This window comes from Protopterus annectens, chromosome 6.part0 (genome assembly GCF_019279795.1).
Source record: "Protopterus annectens isolate FY-2018-M chromosome 6.part0, PAN1.0, whole genome shotgun sequence".
Lineage (NCBI taxonomy): Eukaryota > Metazoa > Chordata > Ceratodontiformes > Protopteridae > Protopterus > Protopterus annectens.
The window spans coordinates 895,777,663-895,805,506 of record NC_056737.1 but is presented as its reverse complement, the minus strand read 5'-3'; the positions used below and the strand labels follow the sequence as shown (position 1 = coordinate 895,805,506).

At 34.4% G+C, this 27,844-nt stretch overlaps 1 protein-coding gene across 1 annotated transcript in view; it reads right to left on the bottom strand.

Moving 5' to 3' along the window:
* The window catches only part of LOC122803914 (vomeronasal type-2 receptor 26-like), a 228,963-nt gene that overhangs the window by 175,611 nt on the left and 25,508 nt on the right, over positions 1–27,844 (bottom strand). Inside the window, exon 3 of the mRNA XM_044073594.1 lies at positions 18,411–18,980. Coding sequence (XP_043929529.1) covers positions 18,411–18,980 — 570 coding nt within the window. The remainder of the gene's footprint in view (positions 1–18,410; positions 18,981–27,844) is intronic.

Below are 27,844 nucleotides of genomic sequence, written 5' to 3'. Positions count from 1 at the left end.
AGTATGGTTATTGGGGGGAGTAGGAAGTAATGTCGGTGGTGGAAGCAGGTCCTGCAGCTGGCATGGAAGTTTTACGACTGTGAGTGATGGTTTCTTGTACAAGGTTTTAGAGTATGAATAAATCCTTGCATTGCACTGTAGATTCCTTCTTGTGAAGTTTTGTGGTGATTTCATTTACATGCGGTAAGGCAGGGTAATGGTGGTGCTTCCTCTTAAAGATTTCATTGCGGGGGGGGTAGTCCTGGGGATTCTGTGGTTTTGCTGGTTCTCAGCTGAGCATTACATCTTGGTTTAAGGAGTTTCATGGGCTAGTAGGCTTTTCACGCTGGTGCACTATGGCATTGAATGTTAGGGGGGAGGGTGGGGAGTGATGTGAACAATGGCTATGTGGTGTGCATCGTAATTAAGTTTCACAGTCTATTTGCTGCATAACTTGGAAAGGTTCAACTTCATGCACCTTTTACATTCCCAAGAGTGAGACTGTATAATATATATATATATATATGTATATATATATATATATATATATATATATATATATATATATATATATATAATCCATCAGGAGATGTGTGTTGAAACAAACCGTGTTACTCTAGCAACGTTTCAAGCATAAAGAGCAATATTTAAAGAGTCCCTATTTTGGGGCCTTTGTCCCCCCATTTTGGTGATGAAAGTAATGTTACAGGAAAGGGGTTCAGTTTCAGTCAGAGCACATGCCTCTCATCTGTTCAGATGTTGCAGTGTGTTCGGATTTTTGCCTCATATGTTTCTGGCACCTGTTGGCAGTTGAGGCTGTGGATTCATCATTGGAGGATTGTGAGACTGTTTTTTTCTTGGGTTGTCAGTTGCCCATGAAGAATGTCAGCTAGGTGTGCATGCGGGGCCCAGATGCATGTTACTTGAGTTAGGTTGAAAGCATTCTGGGTAACTATTATGGTGAAGCTACACCGTGTAAGTCCACGTTTTGACGGACTGTGACTCTGCTAATCCCCTAGTTGGAAGCAATAGCTGTAGAGTGTTTGACAAGCAGAGCAGAATATGCTTTACAATAAATTTTAGGAGGTGTCAAGGAGAATGTGGCTGGTTAGCAAGACTGGGATAACACCCCATAGGAAATGCTGGTGAGAGTAGTTTGGCTGTGTGTATCAGCCGTTGTTCGGTTATGCAGTGTGGTTTGAGTCACTAGGTCAGGAGTTGATGGGACTCATGTGAGTCCCTCTTGACAGAGGAATTTAACCAGTTGATTTGTGGTGGCCTGGTATGTTGGGTGTTGGAGGGCTGGCTAATCATTAAATTGTTTGTGGTTAGGAGGGTGTGTGCATGGAGGGAATTGATTTGGATTGCCTCTGTGGTCTGCGGCTCTTCAACAGTTGCATACCTCTCAACTGCAAAGATTTTCATGAGAGGTCCAGATCTACTATTTTGTTTTATCCATGGTTGTTGTTTTGTTTTAGCTATGGCTGCTGGTTTTTTTTTTTTTTTTTTGGAACAGAGCACATTTATGTGGAAAGCATGGCAGTTAACTGCGTTCCCATGCAGGTGAGTAGTACATTTCATAGTTGGAAGGAACTTTATTATTCATGATGTCAATACAAGGACTGAGTTCACTGCATGAGGGCTGGCACTTCAGTTTTAGACTTCATATGGTGGTGTTACTTCAGAAAATGCATAGTACGAAAAAAAATGTCTAGAATTGGGGTGTGGCCAAGGATGAACACAGGATAGCAGCAGATTTCTTCAGCTCCACCAATTTCACTGCACTGACAGGAATTAATTACTTAAAAAATTAATTTATGAAGTAATTTTCTTTCTAAATATGTTTGTTTTATATAGTTCTTGAACTATATCTAAAAAAGAAAGGAAATTTTAACAATATTCCTGTCAGAAATCACTTTGGAAATTTTCCTGTCAGTTTCTCTGTCTGAAATGAGTTCCAGTAAGACAAATTCTCAAGACTCCAGCATCAAGAAAGAACTTCAGTCTCTGATAACTACAATCCAGCTACTTACTGCCAAGATGGATAAACTGGATACTAAAATTGATACCTTCATAGAAAAAACTACAAAACAAATAGACTTGTTACATATAGACTTGCAACAACAGAAGATCCATATGACAGACATAGAAGAGGCTGTAAATGACATGGAAAATAGAATCCAAGAAGAAGAAATCAATATTGAGTTTTTGCTGAAACAAAATACACATCTGCAAACAAAGCTTGATGACCTGGAAAATAGATCTAGGCGCAATAACATTAGGATTTTTGGACTGCCAGAAAATATTGAAGGTAACAATATTACTTCTTTCTTAACAACATGGCTCCCTAAAACTTTAGACTTACCAGAAGCATTCTCTTTTGGTATCAAAAGAGCCCATAGATCTATAGCTAATACTAACTCTAACAAAAAGTATCCAAGATCAGTTATAGTTAGATTTCTATCATCCTTTGATAAAGAAATGGTTCTTAAATCTGCTTGGGCTAATGCTCCTGTTAAAATTAATGAGACAACTGTGCGTTTTGATAATGACTATTCTTCCATGGTAATCAATAAAAGAAAAGTCTTTCTGCCATTAATAAAGGAGCTAAAAAAAGCACAGTTTAAAACCTACCTTCTGTTTCCTGCCAAGCTAAAAATCTTCCTTCCTGATGGTCCTAAAATTTTTGATGACTTAGACTCTGCATTGCTGTTTATCAAAAAAAATAAGATTCTGGATAAAATAGAGGAAATGGAATGGGCTAGTCCTTCATTAAAGAGGTTGGCAACTGAAACTTCGTGGAAGACTTCAGAGAAGAAGAAGAGACTTAAAAACAAATGACCTGTTCTTTTTTTTTTCTTCTCTCATTTTAATTTTCTTCATTATTAATCTTTTTAAATATAGTTTCTGCATTTTCAGAAAGCCACAAATATTCTGGAAAAGATTTAATCAAAGTTATTTTCTGTGTACAAAGAGCTGTTTTGTCTCATAATCAATCAAAATATCTAAGGAACTAATAACAAGCTATCATTCAGTATGTTTCTCTTTCTAACAAAGAGAATTAAGGTCAGTAACTTGATACATTTTTTTTCCTTCTCTCTTCTCTTCTTTTTTTTATTTATTTTAAACAATAACATTCTATTTAGATTATGCACTGGGTAAGGGGTGGGGGAGGGCAGAGAGAGAAATGTGATGAGAATATGATAAATGGAATGATAAACTATTTATTCCTTGTAAAAAGTTTATATGCTGTTTAAATGCTATTGCTAATTATACTTTCTTGATTATATTGCTTATGCTTATTCACAAATAATATGTCATGCTTTAATTAATAATAATTAGAACTAAATAATAGTAAATAGTATGTTTCATTTTCACCTTTATTAATATAAACAGCAAGTAACATTCCACTGTAAATACTTTTTATAGCTTCCTTGTACATTTTTTTGTCTTTGCTTTGCTCTCTCTTATTTCCTACTTTCTCTTTTCTTTTCTCTGTTCTTTTTCTTTATTCTCTTTCATATTAATATATTGACATTCTTTTGATCATTCAGGTACAGTAAATAATAAGATTTGTATAAAAATTGAATTGGGGCAAAATAATCTGTTTTATCACATAATAATAACTTTGGGTTTAGTTTCACTTTCATAGAGGCTGTAATAACTTATAAAATACTTCGAGAAGGTTTTGCTATGTGTAGCTTCACTTATACTGCTAAATGAATGTCAGTCACTTGTTTTTAACGAAATTCCCGCCAAAATCTTAAGGGAGACAATTTGGGATGTGGGTTATCTCGTGAACAGTGTCCTCGAGTTGTTTTAAAAGCTTCAACACTCAGAACTCACGCAGAGAAGCTGAAAGCAGTCAATTTGAACTTTGACCCCAGAATTCACACTGACACATCGCAGATTCATGAAGAACACACAACCAGGAAGTAGAGCTGCTGCAAATGCGACTCTGCGATGGAAAATGAACTCTTTATCATTTAAATGTGAGTTATTTTATATAATTACTTAGTTATTTATGTTATAATTTATAAAATATGTAAGTTATAATGATTTTAAATGATGCAGCTTCTCATAATAAGCAAATGTAATTCTTTAGAAGGCATAGAAAGTGAAACATTTATACAAGTGTTTTTGAAAGTTTACTTGACTGCAGCATATTAATGTATGTAAAAAACTTATGATTTAAACATATACACTGCTATGATTCATTTGATTTATATGATTGACAAGCATAAATAACTTTATGACTCTATTCTGGAAGAAGCTGTCATCTGACATATTTTAAAGTAGCAGCTTAGATATACAAAATACAGATGGCTTTCTTCACAATAAAGCAAGTGTTTTTGAGAACTTGCTTAAATATGCAGTATGATTTATAGCAATACCTATAAATATAATATTTTATTCTATTGACAATAATAAGTATAAGAAAAAAGCTCTGATACAAGTAATTTAAAGTCTTTTGGAAGCTGTTAACTGCATTTACATGACAGAATATAGATACATCTTAATATATGTAATGTATGAACCATATTAGCCAAAGTTATTGATTTAATTGAACATTAGAACTTATTTTTATAAACTTTGAATAAATTAATGTGTAGATATGCCCTTCCTTTTTTTTTTTTTCTTTCACTCTCTCTTCCTCTCTCTCGTCTTTTATTTCTCTCTCTCTTCTTGGTTCTTAATATCAAGTTTATTTGAATGCTATTTGAATATAAATGTATTATATTAAATAGAGGTATATAGTAGTATGAATAGTTTTTTTTTTTAAAAAAAAAGGTTTCTCTTAGTATATATGATGCTGTTTTATCAAATGTATAGTTTTGTCTTACCAGATAATCTAATTGAAAGTTGTTAATTTAAGTTAAATATAACAAGTATTAAATTGATAAGGTGGCAGCTGAGGTACTGCTGCTTAGGGTAGGGGGTTAACTTGAGTGGTATGTACTACTCTAAGTTGGAGTTTTTAACTCCAGGCTGGGTGCAAGGTTTAATCCTTACATTATTTTTTCTTGTTCACTGTTGTATGTATATAGTTCTGACATCCACAATACACTTTGTAAGCTCATTGTCACTACAAACAAAATTAAATCTTATACAAAATCCCATAAGAGACTCAATAAATACAGCTATATCTAAAGGTACACCTAAAGGAGGAGGTATAACATTATTTATTTTGTTAATTGTTATTTTAATCATAAGTTTTCTATGTTTTATAATTGCCAAATGACTTCTCTAAAAGGAATTTCTTTAAACATTAATGGACTGAATAATCCGTGTAAAAGGGCAAGCCAAATAAGATACATTAATTTACATAAGGCCAACTTAGTCTTCCTACAAGAAACACATCTCTTGAAAAAGATATTGATAAACTAGTCACAAACAAATATACAGTACTGGTTAGTTCAGAGCACACTCAGAAAAAAAGAGGAGTGGCTATTGTATGGAATAAAAGTATGCCCATTCCTAAAACTATTAAGTCTTATCAAGATGATAAAGGAATGTTTTGTATGGTTACAATACAAATTAATGGGAAGACTTATACATTAATCAATATATATTGGACACCTGGAATTGGTATTAATACAGTGAAATACCATCTTGATAAGATCATATCATTCTCTATAGGAGATATTATTTTAGCTGGTGACTTTAACTGTATATTACATGAAAATGACACTACCACTATAGGAAAAAGGAAAATTACATCTAATGCAAAACATTTAAAGGATTTTGCTGATTCGTATCATTTGAATGATATTAGTAGCCAGATAGATTCAAAGTCATTGCCATATACATTTTTTTCTAACAGATACAAAACTTATTCAAAAATAGATAGAGTCTTTATTTCTAACCAGATGGTAACAGAATTAATTAACTCTAAAATCATTTCATGTCCTATATCTGATCATAATTCAATTGTTTTTGAGTTCATGATAAAAAATACTCACAATGTTCAGATCAAAAGGATACCAGCATACTTAACTCAATTAAAAGACTATAAAGAATATATACTTTCTGAAGTACAACATTTTCTAGATATAAATAATACTCCTGAAGTCTCCATTGTTTATGTTTGGGATGCTTTAAAATCATATCTATATGGACAAAGTATCAGATGGTATAATAATAAAAGGAAATCTTGGGATAAGGAATTGTTAGATATTCAAAGTAAACTAGATTCTTATAAACATAATAATAAAGAAAATAGTATAGATAAGAACGTCATTGAAGAAATACACAAACTAAATGAGAAATACAAAGAAATTTTAACTCATAAAGTTAAAATAACTTTAGAGAAATATAAGTTTTTGTCTTACTCAATAAGCCCCAAATACTTACATAGACTTAAAAACAAAACAAAAAGGTTAAATAAGCAAAATCATATCAAAGAAATCTTTTCTCTAAGGAAAAAGAAGAATGTTTCTAGTCTACCAGAAATACTAGATGAATTTAGAAATCACTTTCACAAAATTAATCATAATAACATTAACATGGAACCTAAAGATAAAATAAGGGAATTTATAACCACAAACATGAATAAAAAAAACTTAATAAACAACAGATTAAACTATTGGATAAAAGTATTTCATATACAGAGGTTGTTACACAAATAAACAAGCTTAAATCAAACAAAGCACCAGGTAATGATGGTATTATACCAGAGATATATAAAATCCTTTCTAAAAGTACATACTCATTAATACATAAGGTTTTTATTTTGGCCCAAAATGAATTAATAACCCCCCCATCTTGGCAATATACATTTATTTCGCCAATCTTAAAACCTAATAAAGATCCAACTAGATGTACTTCTTATCGACCCATCTCATTACTTAATGTTGATTATAAAATGTTTATGAGTATTTTTGCTGATAGATTGAAGACAATCATCCCCGGCATTATAGATATAGATCAGACAGGTTTCATTGTAAATAGAAATACTTTTGATAATATAAGGAGAACTCTAACATTAATTGATTTTGCAAATAGGAAAAAGAAAGATTTAACTCTTATTAGTCTTGATATAAGCTCAGCATTTGATTCAGTAAGTTGGGACTACCTGTTTACCCTACTGAAGTGCACAAACTTCTCAGAAGCATTTGTAAATCTAATCGAGCATTTATACAGAGGAACATTGGCTTATATTAAGATAGGAACATATGTCTCACAAAAAATACCAATTTTTAAAGGTACAAAACAAGGGTGTCCACTCTCTCCACTATTATTCACTTTAATAATGGAGCCCTGGGCTAATTTGATCAGAAACAGTACTGACATAGAGGGATTTGAAATAGATGAAAATACAACATCTAAAATTCAACTCTTTGCAGATGATGTTCTAATTACATCAGCAGGATCTAATTCTTCTATCCAGTCTCTGTTTGATAAAATGATAAATTTTAAAAGTATTTCTGGTTTAATATTCAATGAAGAAAAAACTAAAATGCTACCTATATATACACGAAAAAATGTTCTCATTAATGATTTTACTAAATATGTACCCAATTCAGGTCAGATAACTTATTTAGGTATAATATTATCTAAAGATATTAAATCTATTATACATAAGAATTATAATGCCTGTCTTCTTAATATACAAAATCTCTTTAATACCTGGAATAATATGTTTTTTACTATGGAAGAGAGACTTACAATTATTAAAATGATAATCTTCCCCAAGATATTATACTTAATACAATCAATAATACTTCCACCTACAAAAATAATTATCAAGAAAATGAATACACTAATGTTAAATTTCCTATGGGCACCTAACAGACCTAGGATTGCTTTAAAGAAACATACTAATAGTTGGTCTCAAGGGGGTATTTCTTTTCCAGACTTCAATTTATATACTATCTCTTCTATTATAAAAGTTATTACTTTATTAATAGATCAGTCATATGTTGCAAAATGGAAAGATTACTGGGAGATAATTAGTATTCACTTCATGAAAATCTCTTTAACACATAAAAATATGATTGTAAATAACTCCATGTTATGGTTACTAAAAGAATTTTGTACTTCACCCATTACACCTAAACATATAGTTAGTTACCCTTTAAACATTATTATTAGCTATCGTAACTTTATATTCATGCATCCTAAATATAAAGAATGGAATTTTATTATATTCCCTATAATGTATACTCGGGGTATGCTTTTGTCATCCACTTCTGAAGGAACTCATTTAACTGCAGATAATGATCTAAAGTACTGGTATCAGTTGATATCTGATAATAAAGTTAAAAATCTAGATTTCTTAAAACAAGAATTTGATCTAAGAGAAACTTGCTGGTTAGAGATTCAGACTTTGAGACAATATCTCATTGATAAAATAGATCTAATGTCTATAACAGTTAAAGAATCTGTCCCAACATTGATTGATTACTTGATATCAAATTTACAACATAAAGTTTCTGATAAAGGTAAGCTTTCATACATACATAACATTATCAGACAAGAAACTTTTTATAGTGTAGATACATACTGGAATTATTTCATTTCCATTAATGGTGATCCACCAAATCAACAAGATAAACAATATATATTGGAATCTGCCTATAAAACTACGTCTTCCATTGTCTGGAGACTTTTTACATGGAATTTTTTGCATAGATCCTTTTATACACCTTTGATGATGAATAAAATAAATAATAAAGATAATCTATGTAAAAGATGTAATGTAGAAATCAATGCAGACTGGGCTCATATGTTTTATGACTGTATAAAATTGAAAGAATATTGGAAGTCAATTAATGAATTTTGCAGGCTCTTTTACAGATAATTTTATTATTTCTAAATCTCTTATATTATTCAACACACCTGTACCTCATAGTGTTAAAAAGGTTAAGCTTCCCTTGTTATGGTCTATCCTAGCAGTGGCTAGAAAAATAATAACTAGAAATTGGATTTCAGATACACCTCCTTCTTTCAATGAATTTAAAAATGTTATGAATATAGTGTGCCATATGGAATTTAATACAGTGAAGTTAAGAACTAATAGAAAAACGTCTTATTATATTGTATGGGATAATTTACAAAACTTGTTAAACAAATCTTAACTTCAATAACATGGTATTTTAGTTTAATTAATTGATCTGATTGTAGTGGATGTCTTTGTAAATACTTTGGTTGTTTTGTTGAATGTTATAATCATATCTATTTTAATTACTTGTATAAAATTGTTATGATATTTTCTTGTATGTTAAAAACAATAAACTTGTTTTAAAAAAAAAAGAAAATGCATAGTACCTAAAGCCCACCTCTCAGCTGCCCAGATTTTGAGAATGTCCAGATTTCTGGCTCATATTTTTGGTATGTTCCTCTTAAAATTTGTATTTTTCTGTTAAATCACTAGGGTATTCTGAGGATTTATGTCAGTAAATAATGATATACATTGCAGTTCCAGACTTCACATCCTCCAGAAATGTATCCTAAAACAAACCTTGTTACTCTAGCAACTTTTTAAGATGTAAGAGCAGTATTTAAAATATGTCCCTATGTTTGCTGGAATGTGAACTGGTGAGCCTAGGGCTAGTAAGTAGTGTAACTTTCTTTTGAAATGGTTTGGTTATGGAATGGATTACAGTGGGAGTATATTTGGTACAGGTGTGGGTTTATAATGTCTTGGTACCACAGAGTTAATACAAAATGGGTTACATCCTTTAGTCTGTGTCCATGGTGTGTGGCAAAGTAAAGGCTGGTGGCTGGGTGCTGTGCAGTGAAACATCTTCATTGTGTATATAATAATCTAGCACATTAGTTTTATGTTTTTGGCTTAATGTTTACCATTGTATGAATGGTGGGCATGTAGTTCAGTTAAACAGAATCTGCTCTTTTTAATACCAGTGTTCTTCATTGTAGCCAGAATCGGGGATGTCAGTTATCTAAATCGATTGACAGATGGGTTGTGGGTATTTCCATATTTTGTGTATAAAAACCATGGGATTTGCAGATTTTAAAAAGGATGCCAGGCGCCTTACTTGAGGTTTGTCTCATGTTTGGGTTCATTTTCATGATGATCTGATTGGCGGGCAAATTTCTGGCAAATCATTAAGGATTGAGATTTGAGGGTGGTTGCAGAGGTGTGAGGCTTCCTACTTGTTCAAGTTGGTGCAGTATATATTAATAAAAAAAAAATCCCTGGCCTTTGTTGAACAAGGGCATGGTCATCTTTGTTTGGATGTTTGTATGGGGAGGGTGATATGTCATTTGGCAACCTACGTAGAAGATTCTATAGGTATGAAAAGTGTACTAACTGGTTTCCCACCCTGACCTCTGCAGAGAATTTATCTTCCATGCTCATACTAATTGCATGACAGCTCATGTGGTATATTTAGCAGAATGTGCCATCTATAACTCATTCTATGTAGGTAAGACCAACAGGGTGTTGCATGATAGGATGAGGGAACATGTATACCACATTAAGAAGGAGTCTGTACATAATGCACTTTCCAAACATGTTATGGATGCTGGGGAGACCCTTACGTTCAGTTTTAGGGTCATTGAGACCATCGTCCCGAGTGTTAGGGAAGGTGATATAATTACCCATACAGAGCACAGGGAGACCAATTGGATTATTATGCTTTGTGCAGACAGAGGGAGAGGTTTAAATGAGAGGGTTTCTATCAAGCCCTTATTGAAGAAAAGTAAACTTCCGAAGTGACTTTTTATTATTTATTTTTTATATGACAGTATAAATTATTTTGCTTTTTTATATTTGTTTATATGTATGCATTTCTATGTGAAATTATTAAGAGTTGTTATTAATAGTGCATCTTTAAATGATGTCTATTATTTTTAATTGCCTTGTAATTAATGTGTTTTTGTGATTGGGTCTTGGTTTTTTCATGTGTTTAAAAAGAGTGTCCTTTAGTGATTGCATTTGGTCTGATGAAGCTTAACTGCGAAAGCGCTTACCACTTGTTGCAATAAATATCATTTTATTTTTTCTACTGGATGATTTAGTGATTGCGTTTCTTTGCCTGGTCTTTCTGTTGTGATTTTACTATATTTTCAAGTTAATTCCCATAATGATACAGCCCTTGTCATGGAAATAAACAAATAACTCAAAAGCTTAATAAAGCCCAACAAAGACAAGTTTGAAACTAAAATAGCTACACAAGCCAAAGACAGTCACAAGGCATTTTTTTAGTTATGTTTGTGATTTCAAACACACAATTATCCTGAGGCTAAAGATATAGTGACCTATTGGCCAATAAATCTAGCTCTAACTTTACACCTTTCTCATGTTCATCTCTCCCTCAAGGCATACCCAAAACGGATTCACCTCCAGATAACAAACAAGACCAACTCCTAAAAGTGCTATTAAAATCTAAACATACTGCATCAATGAGCCCTGATAATATTCCTGGATGCATCAGAAATAGCATGAAACATGATTTACCTACACCACTGACAACATTGTTCAATCTCAGTCTCCATACAATTTTGGAGAACAGCTACATCCATTCCCCTGCATAAGGAAGGATCTTCCACAGACCCAGGCAATTACAGACTCATAAGTATGACTATTCTCATATGCAAAGCCATGGAACGACTTGGCTTGGAACAAACCAATCAGGACATAGCAAACCTCCAAACACTGAACCTGTCTCAGCCTGGATTCACCAAGAGTAGGTCATGATTACTCAACCTGGTGATTTCTTTTTTGAAAAGGTCACCATAGCGATGGGTGAAGGCAAAACAGTACCCACTGTACACCTTGACCTGGCCAAAGCTTTTGACACAATTTCAACTCAGGAATAGTAGAAAAGCTAAATAAACTGGGAATAAACCTCTATGTCACCTGCTAGACTACCAACCAGTTCACAGACAGGAAGCAGAAAATCAAAATAGAGGAAGTTACCTCCACAAAGAGACCAGTCACCATTGGAGTCCCTCAGGGTTCTCTGCTGAGAACTCTCCTGTTTGGCATCTGCTTTTCTGAAGTAAAATCTAATAACAGAGGGTTCTATCTGACTGATGTTGCAGATGACTGCAAGCTAGCAGCAGTCTTTAAATCCCCAAATGACTTTAAGCCATCTTGCAGGAATGTCTGTCTCAAATAAATAACCAGTGGTAAAATTATGGACTGAAACTAAATGCCAAAAAATGCATTGTTGTATCCTTTTGGAAGTAATCTACCCCAGAAAAATACCACATTGACAATGCAACCCTAAGAGTTGATACAGTTGTTCTGGATCTTGGAATGTATGTGGCCAGTGACCTAACTTTTGACCATCATGTGTCCATTGTTGTAAGAAAATCCTTCTATATTACACAAATTATAAACAAAGGGATTGTGTCTAAATCTGGAGATGTCATTGTTCCCCTTTACTCAGCCCTCATTAGGCCAGTCATTAAATGTAATGTCCCCTTTGGCATATGTCAGTCCAGACAAATAAAACAACTGGAATGTCCACAGAGATACCATACTAAAAGGATACAAGGCCTAAAAAACATGACTTACACAGACCTACTCAAAACCCTGCCACTGTACTTAGTATCCTGTAGACTGCTATGAGATTACTTATGTCTGGTACACAAGACATCTTCTGACCCAATATTTATGGATTTACTGCACATCAGCAAGTCAAATGGCATCAGAAATACTCAGTCTAGGGATCTAAACCTCTTCTGCAACATCAGCAAAGCAGTTTGGAAGGACAGGTATATCTTGCAGAGGACACACCTGCTCAGGAACAGACTCCCCATCCACATAAAACTAAACTCATTCCTTTCCATGTTCAGAGTGTAACTTGGATCTTTAGATGGACAATAGAAAATTTACCCCAGTTCTGCCTCTTGTACTACTAATGGGCAGAAGTACTTCCTAAATGCTCAATTCCATGTATGCATGCACCCCCTCAAATTATCTATAGTATAATCCCAGACAGTTATTCTCACTACGGGTAATATATAATTATCTGCCATTGGATGGGTAAGGCCAATATCTAACCAATTGGAATATGTTAAATTGAGCACAGAAAGAGAAACTGGCTAAGTTTAAAATGGCCTGCAAGGACAGCTAGCCTAGTAGTTACAGATGAACCTATGGAGATATAAAACAGCACAATAAATAAGTCCTGCAGAATGTGAGAAGGGTAAGTGCAGCTTGCCAGTCTCAATTAACCACAGACGGATGTGTTGCATTGCAGTCACTAGTGTCTACTGCTTAGGAACTTCAAATTGTATTTGCTGTTTTAAGTAAGCACTCATAGTAAGATCTTAATTCAAAACATCAAACTAAAGTCATACTACGCTATAATTGCAAGGTGTAGTATTTCTCAGTCATGATTACTACAGTTTGAAAATCACAGAAAAGCTAATAAGAATGAAGTATTTGGTTCTTTGAATGTAATGTGTGTCTACTAATTACAGTAACTATGTCTGTCTTTGAAGACAAAAATGTTGTGGTACAGTGAGTCTGCAAACTTGTAATAAATGAATATTAAAATATATTACATCAGATTTATTTCATTGTTAATATTTTATATGAAATGATTCATTATTAGACTGTAGCTGTACCCTTTATTATCTGAGATTTATTGTGTGACAAACTTGCATATTAACTCATTCACTCCATAGCAGCTCAGAAAAAGCTGCCTGCTTAATTCCACCATAGGAACAACAGTGTGCAGCCTGAGCTCATTTTCAGAAAATCCATTTCTAATACCATACAGAAAACAAATGTTCATAACTCTTTAACTATAAGAGCTAGACTAAAAATGTAAATGTGAAAGTTGTTCAGCAGACACTGCCCTTTCCAACAGTTTAAATGGCAGTAGTGTGTTTCAAGGTCATTATTAAATATTTGGTAAGGAATGCTGATATTGTGCATATTTTATACCTTTTTGTTAAAGCAAAGCATGATACAAAACTTACATATAAATGCAAAACCTGTTTTATATTAGCTTTCTAAATAGATTACAGTAATATTTAAAATATTTCGCCGATTTGGGGCTTTTATACCCTATAAGTTTCCTTGCGCAAGTAAGTTGACAGCTATGGATGACAATTTAAGACATTTTAATTGTTGTAAGTCTGTGGAGAGCCTACATTTATCCTATGCATGTGTGTCAGTCTGGGTCCATGTGTCTATTTGTGTGCATGTCATGCCAGAATGGTGCAGTAATTGTTAGCAAAGTCATAAATAGACCCATAAACAAAACAGTAAGGGAAAGAAACTAGAATTATTAGCAATGCGTTGAGTGGAGGAGTTCTATATTATGTGCTGTAAAGATAGTTTGTTGTAAAGGGGGATGTGTAGTTAGGTAGACATGTTACCTCTGCGTGCTACACAGTGCTGAGTAGCAAATAAGTGCCACATAAGTAACTGTCATTATTTTCTAACATTAGTGTTTGCCAGTAATTCACCGAAAAATGACAATTTTAAAATGGACCAAAGATAGGCAATGCGAACATCTTACCGTGCTGAGGAATTAGGCAGGCTCGGAGGTGAAAATTGGCCACTGAAGTGCACCTGGGTTTGTTCAAGTAAACAAATGGATCTCTGCTGCAGGTTTTTTTTTCCAAGACTGTGACAACACTACACGAATGCACGATATAGAGGGATGCAGTTGTACATTCCATGAACTCCAGAAAAAGAAAGGGAATGTCTATTGTAGGGCCCTTTATTTATTTGGACAGAACAGAGTGGGGGAGTGGAGGTAATAGGCAAGAGGTGACTCCCACTGGCTTCCACCAGTTGCATTTGAAAAGCATAATGTCGGCTTGCTGTTGAGCGGAAATACAGGGTGAATTGCAAGCCAATTTTCTCATTAAAGTCATATAGGAATACTCCAAAACTCCAAGCTGAAACTTAAGTTGATGAGTTAACTGACAAAGTACAGTTAAAAATATGTCTGCAAAGTTACTTGCAATGGGAGAAGGCACTCCAATGTAACAACATGCAATTTCTACAATCTCACAGCATGCTCGGTGTTAAGCACAGAGGCGCCATGAGACGGTTGTCAGGGTTAATGAGTTAATGTGGTTTTGATTTGTTTGTGGCACTGTTTCAAATCTGATATTTTGTGGCTGGATCTACTCTGTTCAAAGTTCATGCAACCTTATGTTATCAATGGTGTGTCATTTTTGAATGAACTAAGCTATAGGGCAAACACTGCATTATTATGAACTGACCCCATAACTGAAAAATGCAACAGTGATATAAATATGTAAAGAGGAATTAATACTAAGGCAAGGTGATGCTACTGACCTATTAGAAAGTTGTTATTCTTTAATTTATGGAAAAAATATTTCTTCTGGTTTTTTTTTTTTTACATAGTTTCCTGCAGTTCTTGACATTTTTACTTTAAAATATGAAGCTCGCCTACTTATCCTTATTTCTTACTTATGTGTGCTATCCCTAACCCTGACACTTACTCAAACCCCAACCCTACACACTACCTTATGAAAACCTTTACCCTTTTTTATTCAGATAAATATGTCTGGTGCTACTATTAGGGATTTTAAAGAATTTATCAAAAAAGGAGAGCATTTACTGTCCTTTTTATCTAGGTAGAGAGCTGAGATTTTAATTAAGAATAAGGAAAGTGTGTAGTGAATATGTATATGTACACAGTGAAGGGCAGAAAGATAATATTAGAGAAAATAAACAAACTAGAATATCATTTTACCACTCTAACGATGCTTGGAGGTATAAGAATGTGATAGAGAAACAGTGGAATATATTGAGACTAGATAAGAGCATTAGTAGTCTAACAGATGCGAAACCCAAGTATTCACTGGAGAGCTATAAATCTTTGAAGAGACAGTTATGTCAACCTAAGGTCAATGATAGGAAGCATGGCCATATAAGGCCAGCCATAAATAAAGGTACAAAAATGTGGCAGATGTAATTTTTGTAAATCTATAGACAGTATCTCTAAGTTTGAACATCCAGATCAGTTAAAGACATATGAGCTTGGCATTAATGCCACCTATGAAACAGAGCATTTTGTCTACTTGGCCCATTGCACAGTGTGCCATAGTTTTTATGTAGGGAAGACAGACAGGTGTCTGAAGGAAACAATACGTGAACACATTTATGCAATCCATAAAAAGAACAAAGTGAATGCCTTGGCCAGACACACTATTAATAATGATATGGAACATGTCTTTAAATTTCTAGTTATAGGGAGAACATATGAGAGTATAAGAGGTGGAATCTACAGAACATCACTAAAGAGCTTGAAGCTAAATGGATAATAAGATTAAGGGCTGATAGAAGTCATGGATTAAATGAATATATACCCCTGCATCCTAAGTTAAAGTCTAGGCAGCTTTTTAGGTAAGATGTGCTGTGAAATTGTTCGTATGATAAATAACTGACTTCTTGTCACAGGTTTGTATGTGTTTTGGAGAACATCAGAAGAAAATATAAATGTGCAGATATATTCTTTGTTTATGATTGTAAATAGAAATGTCCTAAGTGAAAGCTTAGGCAGCTTTTTTAGGGAAGATGTGCTGTGGAGTCATTTGTATGATGAATTACTGACTTCTTGTTACAGGTTTGTATGTGTTCCAGAGAACAGAAGTGAAAATGTTAATATGTGCAGTTATATTCTTTGCTTTTGATTGCAAACTGAAATGTTATGAACATAAGAGGAATATGCAAATGTGCAGATATATTCTTTGTTTGTGAATTGAAATGTCCTAAGTGAAAGCTTATTCAGCTTTTTAGGCAAGATGTGCTGTGGAGCTGTTTGTATGATACATTACGGACTTCTTGTTACAGGCTTGTATGTGTTTTGGAGAACAGAAGTGGAAAATGTAAATATATGCAGATATATTCTGTGCTTGTGACTGTAAACTGAAATGTTATGGAAATTTGAATCTAGATACTTTAAAAATAGTCTTTCAGAAGTGTGTAAGTATATATATATATATATATATATATATATATATATATATATATATATATATATATATATATATATATATATATATATATATATATATTATATATGGATCTACTTCAGTAGATCAAACTTTTACAAGTTCGAACCACATATGGCCAAGACCATATGCTTGAACTCATAAAAGTTCGAACACTGAAGTAAAAACAAAACAAAACTAAACATCTATAGCAGGAGGGCTATTTCCCCCTGCACCCCCCACACCCTCTTACTTAAATATACCAACTCCAAGATTGTACTACATTGCAGAAATGGGAAATCTTCCCTTTCTGCACAATACGGAAATCTCCATTCAATCCGATCAAACTTTTAGAAGTCCGAACATATGGTCTCGGCCATATGTGGTTCGAACTTGTAACCGTTCGATCTACTGAAGGGGATCCATATATATGTATGTGTATAGATATATATATATATATATATATATAGATATATATATATATATATATATACACATATATACATACATTCAGATTTCTAATTCAGTTAATGGTATGTATCTTGTAGGATGTTGCTTTAAAGTTGCTTGTTCACACCAGAACAATGTATTAGTTGGTTTTAATTTTTTTTTTTTTTTTTTTTTTTATTTATTTTTTTTGACCGAAAGAACTCCATAGGGTTCCAGAGCCTGTGTTTTTTCAGGGAGCCGGGGAGAAATGCTCCCGATGATTAATCATGTGTCTTAAGAGGATATTTAAACTAAGGGCTGTTTTTACAATGTATTAGGCATCTGAAGAAGTGGGGTTATCCACAAAAGCACTTGTGTCGAATAAAGATTTTTAGACTGGATCCTTCTTCTGTAAAACACTTTAATATAGAGAAAGCTTGCCTTACTGTTTGGATTTTACTCTTTGTAGCTGCATAATTTTATTACATCTCTTTAGTACCTTGAAGTCAGTAGGTAATAGCATTAAATGGTAAAAGTCAGTAGGTAATAACATTAAACAGTAAAAATTGTGTTCCTGAAAAACAGCTATGCAAACTAAGTACTGTGAATCTTGTGAGTGAATGGTAGGATGAGAAAAAGTATGCTGAACTAGCTCCAATGACAGAAATAATTATTGAATGCCACTGAAAATGTATAGGATGAGGTATACACTTAAGGATGACTAATCATCGTCTCATACATTTCCCAAATCTATGAATATCTCCATCATCCTTCATTCATCTTAAGAAATGCAAAACAACAGCTGGGAATGAACATGCTGTACTCACTTGCCAGGGTTGGATCTCTTTCAAATTAGCACAGGAGCCATTAACAAAGGGTCCCTTTGATGACACGCAGAAGTAGAGATTGTGGAGAGCATGAGCCACTGCATATGCTGAATTATAGACATTGTATGTGTAGCTAAAATTAATTACATCATATATATTATTATCTAGGGAACTTAACATTTCCTTCCCTGTGCATAGTGATTTATTTTCCCCACTCTGTATGTATTCTGTCACAGAAATGGAGTTGGAATATGGCCATTTGCAATTAAATGCCTTCTCCCATAGAGAAGTAATAAAAATGTCATTTGGTGAAGTTAGTGGATGAATGTTATGAAGGAATTCTTTTAGTCCATTAATTTGGCCCCTGTGATATATAAATGCTAGTGTGCCATTAGCAATTATTTGAACCGTAGTGCTGTAAAAATCTTCACTATTGGGCCAAGAAACTGTTGCAATCCATACTTTTCCAGAAACATTTAATAAGAATAACTCCTCTATCAAAGGACCGATTTTCTCTGTTGTCAAAAATAACACAACCACAGTTGCTGTGGACTTTTTAATAATCTCTGCAGTTTTCTTCATCTGCTCCATGGAATTGTGAATGGGAATAATATCAAGAAAAGCCACACACCCCCCTGCACTGAGAAACTCCTGTTTAAGATCCAGACTTCCTTCAATGCCATAGTCATTATCAGAGGCAACAATTCCAATCCATCTCCAGCCAAAATGAATTAGCATTCGGGCAATTCCAATAGACTGATACTTACTGTTTGGGACAACTGCAAGAAATGAAGGAACTTGTGCTTTGTCACTGACTGTAGGGAGAGTTGAACCATGGCTGATCTACAAAAGATAACAACAATAACAATAATATTTATATATAGCTGAGCATCCAAAACTAACCTAGAGGACATTGCTCAGTCAGGGAACCAAACATATATTTAGCAAGTGACAATCTGATCAATTTCTCTAATAATGATATGTGGTAAGAATGCAATACCACAGCTGTTACTTGATACACTTTTTGTCTGTAAGCCTGCATTGTTGTTAAACTGGATGTGCATAGAGACTGAACTATTAGATGCCTGACATGGTGAAGAAAAGTGCACTATTTCAAGATAGCTCATCCTGTGAGAGAGTGGATCCAAATGTGTATATGGTACAAAGAGAAGTGTAGGAAGATACCAAAGCCCTAGTGTGCATCGGTCTATACATATAAGACCAGTCCCACTCAATCATTGCATATTCCTTCTGTCATACCAAACAATAATCTGTCTTGGCACACTACAGAATGTGTTTGCTTTTATTTCTTTTCTTGAACTCTTCAGTCATGCTAGTATGTTTTATAGTATACAGTACAATGATAATAAGGCAGTAACCAGTCAATGGTCCACACCTCAAATGATTAAATATCCACATAATCAAAACTCCATGGAAGGGTTGGAAGTCAAAGAGGAATGTCAGTCATGAAAAGCATAAAGAATGATATAGTGCAAAATGAAAAATACAGATTTTTAACTTGTCAACTAATGGCTTTTCTACTCACTTGGGGCACAAAGTTGTTTAGCTGAAATGTTCTGGTTGTTTACAAATAATCTGTCTTCAAGATACATTTTTGAAATTGAAAAAGACAAAAAAAAATCATTAGAAAATTGGAAATGACCTTAAGAAAATGGAAGTGTACCTGTAAGGGTGTGGATAATGATAGTTAAGAGTCTTAACATTTTTATAGCATATTTTCAGTACACCATCTTTGAGTTTATACCTAGTGAGTTATGCAAATGTCACTGTAAAATTAAACCTAAAAACATGTTTAATACGTGGTTTGTACAGTGATATGTTTCAACAGAACTGTGAAATAACATTTTCATAGATCATGAAATGGATGCTCAAAGATAATATGTTGAAAACATAGTGTAAAAATATTAACAAATGATGTAGCTTTTTGTTCCTGTTTAATCTACACCTAACAAGTGAACTAGCAACATTTATATATTACATTTTAAGCTGAATTGCAGAAAGACAATTATATACTTCTTGAGATAGGAACTTGTAGAAGATAAATTTGAGCATGAAAATGTTAAAGCAATGGTAAAGTAACAGGGGATTGTTTTAAAATTTAAATTATGTAGCAAGCCAAAGCAGCAGATGTAAATGATGACAGGTTATTTCAAACACAAAAAGGGAAATTTATTATGCTTAAAATCGGCCACAGCTGCCACTAGCCTAGTACTTACCAATGGACCTACAAATCAATGTGAAGATTTTATCTAGTTTTGTTTTTCTTACAATTGTTTGTCTGATAAGACTGGATTGGCAAGATCTGTTCAGATCTCAATGAAAAATTAGAATATTTGTGCTACATTTTATTCATGAGTTATATCAAAATAAACCCTAATCTACTTTTTACTCTATCTTCTCATTTAATTGATAGACCATCTATTTCCATATGCCATCTTAATGCAGGAAATCATAAAGTGAAATGACTAGACACCTTCGAAAAACATTTCCAAGACATAGTAATTATAACTGAATCTTGTGCTACAGAGAGAACACTTAACTTCCACATTTTTCCAGTGTAGAAATACACACATAATACCAAACCAAGTAAACAGTAGATGGATTGATGATGCTTCAAAAAAAGCTCTACCCCTATTACTATATGCACTTAATCTTCTAACTGTAATTATTCATGCCAAAATCCTCACATTTCCTTAAGATGCAATGGTTCACAAACATTAGTTCTGCCATGTTAGAGATAGTAAAACAAACAATTCCTCAAGACAGATGTGCACTGTTTTAGGGAGTTTCTTCTTTCCCAAATATTGTATGACAGTGTAGTTGGTATGAATAAGTTCTGGATGTATGGGTCTGCAGGCAGACTTGCCATTCTGAAAAAATAACTCTTTAGTTCAAGCTCTTCCATTACTTTACATGTAACAGGCAGCTTTGAAGCAACTTTGTGATGGTTTGATGACTGAAAGTACAAGTGATGAGTTATGATCACTTATAGTAGGTTTCAGACACAAACAATCATTATTAAGATCCTGTTCTTCAAACGAAATAACTTACATAGTACCATAGCCTGCTAGTGTCTTCATCTAAACAAATAAAAAATCCAGTATCTGCTCATCCAACCCCTGAATGAACCCCTTCCATTTAAGAACATCTTAATATATGATGACTTCAATGTCAGTTTACTAAAAACATTAACAAATTCTTGACTGATCAAAGAATAGTTCGAGTAGTATATTGATCAACCAGACTTAACTTTAAAACCATCAGTCACACCCTACTTGATTTAGTAATAACAAACATACTAGTTAACTTTTGTTCATTTGTTATTCACTTTTGCACACCCTCACACCACCTCTTTTTCCCTAACCAACTTCAAAGCCAGACTTTTCTTTCAGGAATTCTCCTTTAAGACAAAATCACAGCAAATATGTTTAAACTAAAGAACTGTCTAAACAACTTAGGTTATCTTCAGTCCTGCCATGCCAGGGCTGTGAGGAGGCTGCCAGCTAAGTTACTTAAAATTCGCCTTCATCTCAAAGACACCTACTTCCCCAATATTACTAGGTTTCTGAAACTCAAAAGTAAACTCTGGCTAATTCCCAGACTTATATCTTTACTTAAAACTAGTAACCAAAGCGAGACCCTGTGGAAGATCACACAAAATGTTAATGACCAAGTGAGATGTATTCTACTTCAGAAGTTCACCAAAAAAGCCATCCGATGACATGAAGATAATTTTAAAGTGAAGTAAACGCACCACGTATGGCAGCTGCAAGGTCTCAATCCAAACATAGTTTAAAAAGCACAAGACCAGCAAACAGTGGCAATTTTCACCAAACATTTTATTTTGAGTCTATTATTAGGTCATCGAAGTTTCAAAACTTTGAATGTTCTAATATCGACCCCTATTCAGCGAAAGCTGAAAATATTGAAGCAACAGAAAAATGAATACTTTCCTAGGGAAAGAATTTGGTTGTCCGTTTCTGTTGCTTCGGTATTTTCAGTGCTGTGGTGGAGAGTTACGGGTTGGGTTCAGGTAAGTGTGCGATTGAGTGCAGGTTAGGTTAGTTAGGGTTAGAGTGCGGGTTAGGTATGCGTGCGATTGTGTGTATGTGAGGGTTAGGGTGGGTTAGGAGAGTTAGAGTTAGGGCACGGGTTAGGTATGTGTGCGATTGTGTGGATGTGAGGGTTAGGGTGGGTTAGGTAAGTTAGGGTTAGAGCGAGGGTCAGGTAAGTGTGTGATTGTGTGGACATGAGGGTTAGGGCAGGCTAGGTGAGTTAGGGTTAGGGCGCGGGTGAGGTGAGTGTGTGATAGTGACAGAACTTAGAGTTATGGTTTGGGTTAAAGTAAGTGGATAGTTAGTGATGTGTGTATAGTTTAGTGTAGGGTTAGGAGTAAGATTTTAAGTGTGTGTGTGTGGATTGCTGTTTGTTTGGTGTGCTTGTGTTGTGTGTATGTGGTTTGGAACAGCAAATTTTTCCCTATGAAAAAATTTGCTATTCTGTATGTTCGATGTTTTCAGCTTTCGCTGAATAGGGGTCGATATTAGAACATTCGAAGTTTTGAAACTTTGATGTTCTAATATAGACCCTTTTATTTCATTGTGCAAAAGTACATATACAGTAAAATTCAGACCTGTTTCGTCTGTACTATTACTTAGCCTTCATCAGTGTGAATACATTACAACATTTTACTCATTGTATATAATTGAAACTTAAACATGTGACCAATTAAAGGTGCACATTTAATCCAGGTTTAAATAAACCTCCTAACTTAATGATCCATTTTTTCTCCTTTGCATTTAATATTTCATGCCAACCAGATTTATGGGATCTGGACCCCACTATTCTGTAAATCACTGTAAAGCTGAACACAGCATTTTTATGCAGTATGGTATGTTTATATAGGGCATTGATTAATTTATGGTGTTTGATATCACTAAGGTGTTCAGATATTCTAAACTTCAATGGCCTCGATGTTTGCCCAATATAAAAAGCTGAACAGCTGCAGCTAGCAAAATATATTACCCTGTCTGTATGGCAGCTTGCGAAAAAAGAAATGTCAAAGACCTGAGCAGTGTTTTTGCTACTAAAACTTTTTGTCTTAAGAATTCTGGGGCAATGGACACAGTGTCCACATGGGAAACAACCAATTAAGGGATCTCCTGAGAGTGTGACTTAGGAATAATGTTTATCCCTGCCATGATGTTTATCCCTGTCATGATGGTTTTTATAATGATTAAAGTGTGCCGCCAAATTTTTTCCTTTCCTAAAGGAAAAATAACATTTACTTCCCAAAATTTCACTCAATCTGTTGTCAGCCAACAAGATATTCCAGTGGTGTTGGACACTGTCCATCTATACCCCAGTATTTCGACCATAAGTCGTCACAAACCTTAAGGGGAATCCCCCACCTTTGTTTTTTTCTTAATATTGAAGGAGGTTCTCCCTTTTCATATTTTCCACACTGTTTTTAACAAGTAGAACTTGTCTTATTTTGTACCCCCTGTCCCTGAATCTAGATACCAGGTCATCCCTGAAATGCCTATATGTGCTCTCATCAGAACAGATGCATTTCATCCTCATAAATTGGGACTTAGGAATGTTCTTGCCAATATGGAGGGGAATTGAAGCTGGTTGCATGGAGAAGGGAGTTGTGTTCAGGGAATTTACAATAGACTTCAGTGGCCAAAGTGTGATCTGGAACCCTAATAACTAGAACATCCAAGAAGGTGATCCTATCTTTGTGATAATTAACCATAAATTCTATTCCCCATTTATTCTCATTTAAATGTCTAATGAGCTCTAATAGATATTCAACATCCGCTCTCCAAATCAACCAGCAATCATCCAAGTATCTCTTCCAAATATCCATTTCCCCCATAAATAAATTATGGGAGCAATCATAGATAATCTGTTCTTCAATATATGCCATGAATAGATCAGCATATATTGAAGCAAATGATGGTCCCATGGCCATGCCCTGTACTTGCAAGAAACATTTGTCCTGATAAAAAAAATACGTTCTTAGTGAGCACATGTTCTGTGATATCAGTAAGAAACATATTGAACCAGGGCAGGTAAATTTCTGTTTTGTATAACCAGTATTCCAAGCCCTCAAGCCCTGCCCAATGCGGTATATTGGTATACAAGGCTGTGACATCTAATGTGCACAGTAACTAGTCCAGTTTGAGTTGCATATCAGAAATGACCTGGAGAAATTTGGTGGTATCTCTAATTCGAGCTCTTATACATTTGAGTAATGGCTTAAGGTATTTAGTGAGAAACAGGGACAAAGGTTCTGTGAGGGAACCCCTCCCTGAAACAATTGGCCTACCAGGGGGACTCTAGGGATTTTTCTGTATTTTGGGCAAGAAATAAATGTATTGTTGACTGGGATCTGTCAGTGTCAAATGTAGCTTGGTAGTGCTATTAATGATTCCTTCCTCCAATGCTAAGGACAAAAACTCATTGATCTGTTTTTTAAAGAAGGGGGTGGGGTCAATGCTTAACTGTGTATAGTAACAGACATCCGAGCGTTATGTAATAGCTTCCATGTCATACTTTATCCAGTCTTGGATCACCACTGCCCCTCATTTATCAGCCCCCAAAATAACCAATTCATGATTCCTGGCTAACTTGTCGATGTTTTCCATATCAATCTTTGAGATATTTTTAGCATTAGTTCTATGATCCCTGGAGTAAAAATGCAGATCTTTGATGATAGAATTTTGGAACACGAACACATTGTGGTTCATTGGAGGCAGGAACGAAGATCTATGATATCTGAATTCATCATTAGTCTCTGAGGATTCCTTATCCTGAAAAAATAATTTTAAATTTAAATTCCTTCAAAATGTTACTACATCATTAACAAAATTCTCTTCAGGCACAAAGAATCCAGGTATGAATGATGAACCTTTATTTAAAATGTCCATGTACAAAGCAGAAAGGGCATAAGATGAAATATTAGTAACATTAACATTTGTTATTTCCTTATAAACATTTGTAACAGAGCCTCCATGTTGTTCACTTCTATGTTTCCTGCCCCCCCCCTCCTTGGTTTAAATCTGAAGGAACATTGGAGTTCCTTCTTTTCAATGTTCAGGATCCTGTGATGCCCAATATCTCAAACTCCAGTCCTGAGGAGGATTCCTCCCCTGAGGTCTCTACACTAGATGTGGATGCCTTTTTCAAAATAGATCTAATACGTTTCCTATTTAAGGGTTCCTCTTAAATTGTGCAAAATGGACATTTTTGTCTCTGCCTGTATTGAAGGGGTCCCCCTGTCATAATCTGCTAGGTCTCTGAGAAACTTCTTTTTCTTCCTGTCTCTTAATTGGGTCTATAAAGTCATAAGTTCCTGGCTAAGATGTTTCAAACTGGAGGTGTAAATAGGTTGTCCCTCATATCTTCTAACAGTTTCACACAATTGGGTGATGGACTCTATTTCACTGTCAATCACTCTATTGTGATGTTCAGCTAATATTTCCACAAACTTAAAGAGGCTCGCTGTTGGGCTTCAACCCATTGTTTTAAAAGAATCTCATCAGGATTACTAACAAGAGGCTGCGTGCGGTGCATATACGTAGGCCTCTTGGTGTGATCCCTTTGGTAATGTATGCCCTGAAGAGCTTATAATGCCATACATTGTTGTGTAATAGCCACATGGGCTTAGTAAGTTAGGAAAAAAATGGCTTCACAACTATCTTCATTAGTGGATAGATCAATGTCGCTCTCCACCATATTGGCCGGGCTGAGCCCAAAGATAGCCAAGTCCTCCTGGTCGGAGGATAATCCTCATAGTAAATTGGTTAATTCCATTGGTAAATATATAAATACATAAAAAATTATAACCAATAAGTGTTGAAAACTACAGAGAAGCAAGTCTAACACCAAAAATCCCTATACCGAATGTATTCAAGTATCCATGAAACCAAATGATCAAAACATTATCAGTTGTCCACCAAGGCCATAATAAACCATAATAAACAGAAGACAGAAATTGGACAATGTCAGCAACTATATCAGTTTATAAGGACACTATCAGCCCCTGTCATGTATAGTTCCAAATTTCACAGTGCTGAGTCCCTTATAAATATATAACTAAGATGTAAGTTACTTGACCCAAGTCAGTCTCTATATAAATCAAGGAACACTATCAACCCCTGTTATTTACACAGTGCTGAGGCCTTTGAAAAAAGACCACTGGGATAATCATATAAGTGCTCCGTCCAATTCATTTATAAAACATCAGAAGGTGTTTACATTGATCTAAAGTTGTGCCTCGAATGATTCCAGGCATTAGAAAACCTTCCCCAATCTCAATGGCCAAAAAGATATAAATAATATCCTTGATACCACAGCAGGCCACAAAATGGTAGAGAACCTCACATTGATGTATGCACTAGTTAAAAATATAAAAATATACATGCTAAACACATGTGCAAAAGGCTTAATTAATGTATGGAACCATACCAGGTGCACTGGTAGTACTTGTCTACCCTATATCTTTCTAAAGTCCCCAATGCTGTGGTCTAAGCCTTCATAGCAATTGAAATGCTATACTGAGCACAGAATAATACAAACATATTCATAACATTATAAAATATTTAGGCTTGCTTCTACACAAATTAACAACTGCCAAATAAGACAGGTGCAGCTACTCAATGTTCCCTAAAAACATACTAGATAGTAGCAGTCTGAGTAAACAAACAATAAATGATGCAGTTATTATGATTGTAAAACCATCGTTTAGTATAATTAAGGTATACAGTATATCCAAAAATAAATTTTAAAGGTAAACCTGTATCGTTCCCCCAACACAATAGAGTATAAATGTTGCTAAATATGTCCTTCATAGAATCATAATGTCCACTAATGAAAGAATCCAACCAAAAAGTCTTATAGTTCCAAATATTATAGTTCCAATAGACCTGGTCACGTTTCTCTGTGTTGTCCGATGCATGTCCCTGAGCCCAGTGGTCAAAAAGGCAAAAGCAATATATATTACCCTAATTCGTAAACTATTTCCATGACACTACATTAAGACCAAAGTCATATAACAGTAGAAAATGCTCCACCATGTGATTCCCTTTCAACAAAAAATGGCATCCCACATTCTAAAATGTAGAGTCCATTGTTCCTTGATACGCCAAAATAAATGGGCAGAAAACTGCCTAGGTATGGAACTAAGTCAGTTTGGCCAAATTCGATATTTATTTAAAGAATATTAGTCCCATCTTCAAAAGTGAAAACACATAAATATAGCTACCTCACCCAGTATAGCAAAATCATAAATGAAAGCCAATGTCCTCTGTATATGCATCTGAATGGAAATCAATAGCCGTCTCAAATAGTGTGCAGTGTTAGAATATGTGAAGTATTTACAGTTCAAAAATTCCCAACGTTTAAAACAGATCCAAAGCCCAGCACCTTTTAATAGAGTTTAAAACATTTGTAATATCCACACACCATACCGCATGATGAAGCGTATTGCAGTCGCTACGGGCTCAAATATAATGACATCTCCTAAAAACATACAAAGGGATTTCCGACCTTATACAGTCTCATATCGTAGACCCAAAGGAACAAGAAAAAATTATTTAAACCAAATTGTAGATAGGTCACAAGAATTGCTGGGCAAAAAGATACATTTGACACTAACAGATCCCAGTCAACAATACATT